This window comes from Brachyhypopomus gauderio, chromosome 9 (assembly GCF_052324685.1).
Source record: "Brachyhypopomus gauderio isolate BG-103 chromosome 9, BGAUD_0.2, whole genome shotgun sequence".
NCBI classification, from domain to species: domain Eukaryota; kingdom Metazoa; phylum Chordata; class Actinopteri; order Gymnotiformes; family Hypopomidae; genus Brachyhypopomus; species Brachyhypopomus gauderio.
In genome coordinates, this window is record NC_135219.1 from 13,512,964 (window position 1) to 13,523,815 (window position 10,852).

Consider the following 10,852-nt stretch of genomic DNA (forward strand, 5'->3'; position numbering starts at 1 on the left):
CTGGCTCCTCTGTGATTGCAGAATGTCCAGGTCACGGTATTTGCAGGTGTCCTTCCGGTCTATTGAATGGCCTTGTGGAAGTTCAGTGCCCTCTGTCCTGATCACCTGTCCTCTTATTACCATCTACTGACCACGCTGAGGCAATGTCCCTGTCTTGGCATACAGCTTGATCTGCTCCTGAGTCTGTAGCCACTCATACCGTTGTTCTGGATGAGAGGATTCAGGCATATCAGGCCTATAACAGGCCTATAAATATATATATTTATAGGTCTGTTATAGGCCTATAATATATATATATATATATATATATATATATATATATATATATATATATATATATATATATATATATATATATATATATATATATATATATATATAAAGAAGCCTGATCCCCACTGCTTTTCTGAGGCGATAATGTCAATCTACCTGTGTAATCGCTAATCGCACGCTATGTCATATCTACTACTTGCCAGTAGGTGTCACTAATCTTACACAGGGGCCTGAAGGGTCCCGCGTGCTCCTCATGTTCCCACTCGGCTGCTAATTGTGATGGTTAGACTGATTTTACCACAGCAGCATCCGTACGCATTTGTACGCTACACATTCCCACGGTGATGGGAAAGCTTGGTAGTAATGCTGTCTAGTGATAAAGCTCAGTCTGGAGTAGTTTTGATTGAGAAGATATATGGGACTTTCTTATGTCATGTACATCCATCTTAATCACGCAAGGGTTCTCTAAAGCTCACTGAATTACGTCTCACGTTCTGGTGTGCTAAGACATAAAATGAATGTTTCGTTATTTTTCCTTTTATTTTGCTCAGATTGGGTACCTGTTCTTCCTCGCCTCAGACGCGACTGCTTCTTTGATTACGTATTTATCGGATTTTCTTTTCATTCACTTCGCCTTGCCATCCAGAAAACGACGAGAAAGAGACAACAGGAACAGACCCGCTCTGATTACAACGCGGACAAAGCAATACTTGCCAAGCCACGAAAAACGCGGTTCGCTCTGCAGAGGCGGAGTCACAGCCAGTTTATCAAACACCTCAGTATCTTCATTCGCTTTTGTTCCCAAAACAAAACACAAAATGCATTTGTGACTTAATAAAGCTGCTTTTACAATGTGGTGAATTACTGTAAATGTTTCACGAATAGATACATTAAATAAATAGCCTAAATACTACTATAAATAAATACATTTACATTGACCTGTTCTGATTGTTACATTTTAAATAGATTTTTAAAAAAAAAAAAATCAAACCGCAGGTAATTTTACGTGTGTTTGAATACACCCCCCCCTCCCCCCCGCCCCTACAGTGTGGGTGCTGGAGTGGTGACTCCCCCTTCACGTCCATGTGCTTCACTATGCGCGCGGGCAACTTGAGACACCTGACGGAGAACGGCGCGCGCATTTCAGCACCAACTTTAAAGAACAGCGCTCGCGCTTTTATCGCTCTTCTACCACAATAACGTAAACTCGCTAACTGAAACAATTAATCTAAAATGGATAACACCTTAAATACATCCTTATCTAAGGACACTTCCGACTATAATAACCTAACCGACGAGTGGATATCCGATGAAAGGGAAACACTTAATTTCATTATTCGCTGCGTCATACCATCAGTATATATACTTATAATTACAATTGGTTTGTTAGGCAACATCACTCTTGTAAAGATATTTATCACTACCAGCGCCATGCGGAGTGTGCCCAACATATTCATCTCCAGTTTGGCCGTTGGAGACCTTTTGCTTTTGGTCACTTGTGTGCCCGTGGACGCCATCCGTTATTTCTTCGAGGAGTGGATTTTTGGTACCGTAGCTTGTAAGCTAATACCGGTTATCCAGCTCACCTCGGTCGGGGTCTCCGTATTCACACTCACGGCGCTAAGCGCCGACAGGTAAGGTGGATTTTGTATGCACCATTACAGTCACTACGAAAGTCTTCCACAGTTTTGCTCTAACTTCACATCACTATCCAAACAGATGCATCACGAAAACGCGCATGCATAGTAGCAACGAGAACTAAATAAACCTCAAAAACAAGTGAAATATTTGTGCTCATTGTCGCGCGACATTTAAAATGGTGCATTGACGCAAATCAAAGTAATTGCGAGAGGTTGTTGATTGTTTTTATTTCGTTGAATGCGGTTTATTAATTCACATGCACCTAAAATGTATCACAGGTTATTTTATTCCAGACTATATTGGTTCGGAAATGTTTGTTTCCGATGCTTTGGAACCATGCGCTCAGCATCTGTGCTAGTCCTCAGAATATACTGTTGTATTCAGACACTCTTCCAGCAGCAAGCATGCTTCTTTGACTTAAAACCCTATTGTACACGTGACCAGATAATGAGATGCGCATGGATTTGAATGCCAAAGAAATTCAACTGTGGATGTAATTAATCTATAAGGGAACATGTTCGCGTTTTCATGTCTAATTTGAGTTTTGTGAATATGCATCACAATTCGGGTAGCATTCTTATTCTCATTATTAGACTTTGCGAGTACTGCAATAAATTATAAGATTAATTTGTTTATAATGGCACAAATGTGTACAGAACAAAAAGCCTGTTTTATTGGGAAGATCTGTTCATCTGTGTGTTATTGAATGGCTTTGAGCAATAATATCAGGGACATTATTTGCATCAATCATAACAACCTTTCTCATGATATCAAAAATATCTTTAGAACACGTGAATAAGAGGTTTTGGCCTGTTCCCAACTCAGCTTCATTCACATGTATTGAATGACTGCATTTATTTCCAAGTCCTGAGTCTGTAGACACTTCATCTCCATGGAATGAACCAGCATATTCATCATGGAAGTGCACACTCAGCACGCTTTCACACCACCCAGACCTGCTCACTGGCTGAAGTTAACTCAATTCAACCAGTCTCCAGACCTGCTCACTGGAAGAAACTAGCTACCTTATCAAGAACCTGCACACTGGCTGAAGCTATCCACCTTCTCCTGACCTGCTCACAGGCTGAAGCTACCCACCTTCTCCAGACATGCTCACTGGATGAAACTAGCTACTTTCTCCAATCTCCAGACCTGCTCACTGGCTGAAGCTATCCACCTTCTCCTGACCTGCTCACAGGCTGAAGCTACCCACCTTCTCCAGACATGCTGACTGGATGAAACTAGCTACCTTCTCCAGTCTCCAGACCTGTTCACTGGCTTCTCCAGACATGCTCACTGGATGAAACTTGCTACCTTCTCCAGTCTCCATACATGCTCACTGGATGAAGCTAGCTACCTTCTCCAGACCTGCTCACTGGATGAAGCTAGCTACCTTCTCCAGTCTCCAGACCTGCTCACTGGCTGAAGATAGCTACCTTCTCCAGACCTGCTCACTGGTTAAAGCTAGCTACCATCTCCAGTCTCCATACCTGCTCACTGGCTGAAGCTAGCTACCTTCTCCAGACCTGCTCACTGGCTTCACCAGACCTGCTCACTGGCTGTAGCTAGCTACATTCAACCAGTCTCCAGACATGTTCACTGGATGAAGCTAGCTACCTTCTCCAGACCTGCTCACTGGATAAAGCTAGCTAACTTCTCCAGTCTCCAGACCTGCTCGCTGGATGAAGCTAGCTACCTTCTTCAGACCTGCTCACTGGTTAAAGCTATACCATCTCCAGTCTCCAGACCTGCTCACTGGCTGAAGCTAGTCACCTTCTCCAGCCTCCAGACCTGCACACTGGCAGAAGCTAGTCACCTTCTCTAGTTTCCTCTCCCTTCTACCCACCCGCCTTCCTTTTCGCCTGTTGCTGTTCCAGTAGTTAAACATTCATTAATGTCAAGTTGACGAGCACAGTCCTGTGTTTTAGTGTGTGTGAGTTTTAAACACTCTACAGAACTACAATATAAAACAGAAAGGAGAAGCAGAGGTAGGTGAGATTTTAGATTAAAATAAATTAGAAATTTATTTCTCATAGTTAGAAAGATTGATCTGCGGTCTGTTTTATTAGTTCTCCCTATCAGAACTGGAAAGTAGCAAAACAACTTTCCAAAGTCCATGTTGTTCAGTAGCAAGGGGATACTTGTGGATATATATTCCATAACCAATATCATGACAAAAAGATCCTTTTCCCCACTTGTCAAACATCTGGATTCATACAGGCTTCAGCCACTTATGTGGGAGGGACAGCACCTGGGTCTGTGTTTCTGGGTGGGAGCCAGATGGGAAATTAGTTATTTGTATGCCAACCCTGCAGATGCCTTTAAAGCCACAGAGAGAATCCTATTACCACTTACTCTGGCCCTTACATCCACACATGAATCACAATCAAGTCCATTTGTATTGTCACACTCAAACCACACATCCAGCCCAGAGGTGTTTATCCCACTGAGATGTGCAGCCCCGCTGCTGCATCCCCATGCCCTACAGCGCCCCACGCAGGCCGGTTCAGGCCCTGCAGAGGACAGTGAGACCCCAGTGTAGACCTGCGGCCAAACAAGACATCACAGATCAGCTGGAGTCATCTGTATAATCATAATAATAATCATAAGTATATCTAAACAGATTTATATCAGAAGAAAGTTTTTTTAATTTTCTATGTAATACAATCATAAAATGAAGCCAGTGAAAGGCTTTTTTGAGGAATGAATGTTGCTTACACTGGTTCGGCATTATCAGGAGAATATCTGAGAAAATGTCAGCACAAGAACAATCTATATATTTCTTTTCCAGTTGAGCAGAAAAGTATGTGTTTGACTCATTGACCATGTTGGGCCTGGGGGAGACTGATGTTAAACCCCACCCTGGGCTCTCACTGGGGTTTGTGCTCAGCTCACCACCTGCTGTGTACATTATACAGCATAGTACTACTGTTTTCAGCTTCAGCTATTCTCCACTAGGTGTGGAAGAGCAAACATGACCATAAACAAAGTGCTTTCTACAGGACAGTCATTTACATCGGATATTTACATCTGATGTACATTGCACTTACATTCACATTTACTATTGAGTTTAGCAGTGCACACAAAGTCCTGTTGTTACCAAAGCTACAGTATTGTTTCTAATGTTACTGTGAGACATTCACAGAATGCGTAACTGTGGCTGATCCAAGAATTTGAACCATAATATAATAATAGTTATATAATAATATAATCTCCAATTAATCTAAACTTGATCTATGTGAATGGTTTTACAGCCAACAACACACTTCTGAAGAGATGAACATTGTTGCAGGAATAAGCGAAGTGCTGAAAGATAATTGGATAATAGGTTTATTCAGTAGGCCAATAGCAGAGCTTCGTGACAGCTGCTGGCTTGATATGATTAATTTGAAATGGTTCTGAAGTTGAACTGAAAGGGTGAAAGACACCAACATAAAATGAATGCTAATTAAATGTTCATTATGCTCTTGTTTAAGTTCATTTTAGGTCATGATCTTTAAACTTATGAAATTACTGCAAATTCCAGAATGTAAACATTCATAATTGTGACGTATCCTGTAAAATACCCTGAAACCTATTATGAAGCAATGCTTTTAGAAGATCCCAAACCCCTAAGGAAAGTCACGGTTCACTGAGAAGAAATATCTGAGCACAAGGGAAATCTGTACCCATGGTTTAGATTTAGGTCTCCACACACTAGAAATCCACACTCTCAATTTAAAATCTGTTCCCACAGCTCTCGATAATCTGTACCCACTGAAACTACAGCTTTCAATTCCATGGGCACAGATTACAAAATTGGTTTGGTTTACAAATCCATGGGTACAATTTGTAGATCAAGACTACAAATTTCAAATCCACGGGTCCTGATTTCCATCTAGTCCAAATTTCTCCCTAGTGAAGCCTGATGTGTTCTGGAGGTGAACTCAATTCATAGATGCAGATAATAAGCCAACATGCCTCTCTTCAAGACATGAGATGACAAATCAAACCAGACACCTCTCTTAGGTTAAAAAGCTAACCTCACTCACACTCTCCCCTCACAGGCATAAAGCCATTGTGAATCCCATGGACATCCAGGCGTCCAGTGCTGTTTTCTGGACCTGCCTGAAGGCAATCTCCATCTGGGTGCTCTCCGTGCTACTGGCAGTACCTGAAGCCATCTTCTCCCAGGTGGTCCACATGTCTGATGGGAACATAACCTTCACAGCCTGTGTGCCCTATCCCCTATCAAACGAGCTGCATCCCAAAATCCACTCGGTTCTGATCTTTCTGGTGTATTTCCTCGTTCCCTTGAGCATCATCTCCATCTACTACTATCACATCGCCAGGACGCTGATCCAGAGTGCTCATGATATTCCTGGTGAGGTCAGCGAGCACACCAAACGCCAGGTAAGACACCAGGTAAAACATCAGGTTAAGCAATATATGAACACCAGGTAAAACACCTTAACCGAACACTTATGCAGTTCAGACTATCTGACATCTTCTTTTGAATAAAATGTAAAATGTTAACTTTCTATTAAGTACTGTAAATGTTCTATTAAGTACTGTTAATGTACTGTTAACTTTCTATTAAATTAATGAGGTGCCATGATAAGTCCAGATTTAAATACTCACAATCATGAGGTTCCATAAGCAGTACCCTGAAATTATGTGCTTATAGTTTAATAGTATAACAGTATAATAGTTTAATAGTATAATAGTATAATAGTTTAATAATTTAATAGTTTAATAGTATAATAGTTTAATAGTATAATAGTATAATAGTTTAATAGTGTAATAGTATAATAGTATAATAGTATAATAGTATAATAGTTTAATAGTATAATAGAATAATAGAATAATAGTAAGTAAGTGCTGGGTACAAAAAACAAAACATTAACTACACAGCAAAAACTCATTAAATACAATGCAAAAACAGTATTAATGTTGGGATTCTTGCTGTGTAGTTAATAGGGAGTTTTTATGTATAGTTAACTACGCAGCAAACCAAGGAACTAGCAACACCCAGGTCATGACTTTTATTCCCAAAGACCACAGACATTGTGAGACTGATAAATATATGTAAGTCACTCTGGCTAAGAGGGCCTGTACATGAATACATGAATAATTTCTTTCATTGAAGAGGTTGAACTAGAGCAAAACAGCCAACACTGTCACACTGCCTGGAAAATGACAACATTTTTTAAATATTTAAAATACAATTTGCATGTTAATATCTTAATATTTAAAGGTATAAATACGTATAAAAATGCATACATTGTTTTTGATGTTTAATAAATAAACATACAAACCACTTGGCGAGGAATATAAATATATAATGTATTCCTCAAACCAAGTTTTATGCTTGTAGCATTTAACCCTATAAATCATGAACACAAAAAGATGAATACAGACATAAAGCAGAGCAGGATGTGTTAAAATCCACTGGGGAGTGATGAGTGTGTAGACCTGCGTCAGCGCCCAGGAAGAGCCTGCAGTGGGGGGGCCGTATGATTCACACGCGAGGCAAACAGCAGGAATAACGTATTCGGAACAGACCCAGTCACTGAAAAAGTGTCTAGAAAAGTGTTGTAAGAAATAAAGGGCAGGAGGGCGAGGAGCTTAACAAATAGAAATACAGAGACACACAGATAGAGAGAGAGAGAAGGGGAGGGGGAAAGAGAAAGAGAGTGAGAGAGACAAGAGAGAGAAATAATAAGAATGTGAGACAGAGAAAAAGAGTGAGAGATCAATGGAGACAAGGGGGGAGAGAGAAAGAGTATGTGAGAGAGAAAGAGATAGAGAAATAGAGTGTGAAAGAGAAAGAGAGACAAGGACAGAGAAACAGGACAGCTGGTTTAATTGTATTAATTCATCAAAAACCACAAGGTAGCACCAAAGACAATAGTTTTAGCTATAATACGATTATTAAATGGTAAATAAAATAGTATTATATAATGAAATACAAAAATAACCAAATCATCTTTGTTTGACAAAAATCCCTCTGCATGTAGGTGTCTGGACCACGGTAAACTGATGAGTGGTGATGACTTAAATCTATCTGTTTGTTACCTGTTAAATATGTTTTCAGATTGATCAGATGATGAGACTTATGTTACCTGCACAGTGAAGCTTACATTTATAGCATTTAGTACACATTTTTATCCAAAGCAACCTACAACTGTGATTGAATACATCATGAACAATTGAGGGTAAAGGGCTTTGCTCAGGGGCCAATGGTGGCCCAATTCCTCATCCAGTACCTTAACAGCTCAGCCACGTGCCTCATCCAAACAGCAATGATTGTCCCAGTAGCAATGATTTAAGTCCTATTCAGTTCACATCAATATAAAGAACAAATCCCCCTCCATTGGATTGTAAGCAGTCTAACAGAGAATAAAATATAAACACATCTCAGAGCACACATGAGCAATCAAGCTGCAGATTCATCCACTAGATATTTTAATTTTCATTCTGTGCAGCGGCCCCAGACACACATCCACCCACGGGCTTTTCTCCCTCCTTCAGTTCTCATCTCATTTGTGCAGATGAGTTCTGGCGGCAGGGGCACACCGGCACCGGGAGTGTTCCGTCTCACGCGTTTCTCTCACCTTCTCTTCCCGAGATGGAGACCAGGAAGCGTCTGGCCAAGATCGTGCTGGTGTTCGTGGGCCTGTTTGCGGTGTGCTGGTTCCCTAACCACGTGCTCTACATGTACCGGTCCTTCCACTACCGGCAGGTGGACTCCTCGCTCCTCCACCTGCTCCTCACGCTGCTGGCACGTGTGCTGAGCTTCTCCAGCTCCTGCGTGAACCCCTTCGCCCTCTACTTGCTGAGCGACAGCTTCCGCCGCCACTTCGACAGCCAGTTGGCGTGCCGGCGACAGCGGCCGCAGGAACGAGGCTCCAGCTACCTGAGGAGCACCTCCGCCATGCGCATGACCTCCATAAAGAAGAGCAACCCCGCCCTGGCCAATGGCCCCGCCCACACTGGCCCCACCCACACTGGCCCCACCCACACAGGCCCCACCCACACAGGCCCCACACACACAGGCCCCGCCCACACTGGCCCCACACACACAGACCCCGCCCACACTGGCCCTGCCCAGAGTGCTCCCACCCACAAGCTTGCAGTGCACATCTAGTGTCAGACTGGAAGATATTTGGAGAGAAGGTTATTGGCTTGACCTGCACTGATTTTAGATCTAGCAGAGAAGCAAACGTAGGTGCAGTTGGTTCAAGGAGTGGGGGATAATAGTTTGGGGGTTTAGCAATGCAGCTGTGTTGGGGATGGAGGGTTGAGATGATGGCAGAAAAATATGGGAGAAGCATTTCTGTAAATTTTACACCCCTGTTTCTTCCTCAGTAATAGCATAGTAATAGCATATCTTTATTTTGAGTTTGTCCAAATGGTAAATAGTCATTTGACTAATAATTATTTTTATTCATGACCTAGAGTATCCACACTTCAGTGTGTGTGGGGGTTCTTGGTTTCCCATCATGTCAAGTTCACTGAATGCATTGACTGAATTGCTCAGAGTAGACAAAGCAAGGACAGTGTAACTGTTAATATCATACGGTTAAGGAAATTTGGACAATATATAGAATCAGAATCATCATGTGCCAAGGACAGACTAGTGAGACTACTGACTACTGAGTCAGGAAACATTCAGTTTAGGGCATGAATAGTTTTCAGGGCTTTGTTGTGCTTTCACAAATTCAGCACGCATTTCAGCCATTGAAGGCACAGCCACTGGGAATATTAAATCTGTCAACATAAAATTAGCATATATCTGATAATATAATGGACAGCATCTACAAAACATTCTGTGCAAATCAAAGCAGACAGATGTCTTTAAGCTCAAGTCAGAGTTTCTCCCGCCTGACTGGTTAATTTCAAGTGATGGTACTTACATTCACAGGGAGAAAGAGAGAGAGAGAGAGAGAGAGAGAGAGAGAGAGAGAGAGAGAGAGAGAGAGAGAGAGGAATGAATAAAAGGGCATTTCAATTTCACAAACCTCAGTGAATGTCAGACCCAAACTGTATTTGATTTAATTAACAAACCTGAGATTCTCTAATCATCATATTCACAAAAGATTCGCTCAGCACAACAGCTCAATCACACCCGGCCGCTCTGATGATATCACAGGAAGCTGAACATTCATCTTCCATCCTGCTACTGTTCTTCCGCTGAATTACCTTAGACTGATAAACAGAAACTTCAGCTCTGGATGTGTTAATGACATAATGCTTCTGCCAATCCTTTTGGCGGGAAGAATTTGCAGTAATAATTGTAACAAAACAACTAATAAATCAGACAACAGTGTGACTGCATTTGGGTAATTACCTAGAAGTATGTTATCTAACCCTAACCTAAACCAAACTCTAACCCTAACCTAATACTAACTTCTCCTTGAACCACGAAAACCTTGAAAAGGCCAAGACCTTAGCTTGATTTATGATCTGCTGCTTTATAAGTATAATCTTAACACTTATAAATTGTAAGTAGAAATTGTAAATATTGCTTTGCTTTAAAATGTGGAAGTCTCTAGTTTTCATTATTCATCTGAGGACTGATTGTTATATTAATGTATATTTGTGTACCAGTAATTCAAGGTGTGATATTGAAAGGCATGGCATCACAAGGCATGGCATCACAAGGCGTGGCATCACAAGGCGTGGCATTAAATGGCATGTTTCCTAAGCTGTGGCTCATATGTGCCTGTGGTTTCTTTTCAGAGACAGAATAAGAAAGTAGATTGTACGAAAAGAAACTGTTAACCAGTTAACCTGTTAACCACTTAACCAATTGACCACTTAACCTGTTAACCACTAAACCAGTTATCCTGTTAACCTGTTTGCTGGTTTACCAGTTAACCTGCTGTCAAACTGCCTATCAGCCATGCAAGCGATCCTTCACCTTTACTGGTCATCAGGGTCCTTCCCCTTCACT

At 41.4% G+C, this 10,852-nt stretch overlaps 1 protein-coding gene across 1 annotated transcript; it reads left to right on the plus strand.

Moving 5' to 3' along the window:
• Positions 1-1,450: 1,450 nt before the first annotated feature.
• nmbr (neuromedin B receptor) lies at positions 1,451-10,649 on the plus strand. The gene is made up of 4 exons (XM_077016097.1): positions 1,451-1,907; positions 5,961-6,306; positions 8,525-8,921; positions 10,639-10,649. The coding sequence occupies exons 1-4, from the start codon at positions 1,507-1,509 to the stop codon at positions 10,647-10,649; spliced, it is 1,155 nt and encodes a 384-aa protein (XP_076872212.1). The 5' UTR covers positions 1,451-1,506.
• Positions 10,650-10,852: the final 203 nt, after the last annotated feature.

Bases quoted from the DNA above. Each gene is read 5' to 3' on its own strand.
- nmbr (XM_077016097.1), top strand. From the start codon at position 1,507: ATGGATAACACCTTAAATACATCCTTATCTAAGGACACTTCCGACTAT. The intron at 1,908-5,960 runs GTAAGGTGGATT...CTCCCCTCACAG, and splicing joins ACGGCGCTAAGCGCCGACAG to GCATAAAGCCATTGTGAATC. The intron at 6,307-8,524 runs GTAAGACACCAG...TCTCTTCCCGAG, and splicing joins GCGAGCACACCAAACGCCAG to ATGGAGACCAGGAAGCGTCT.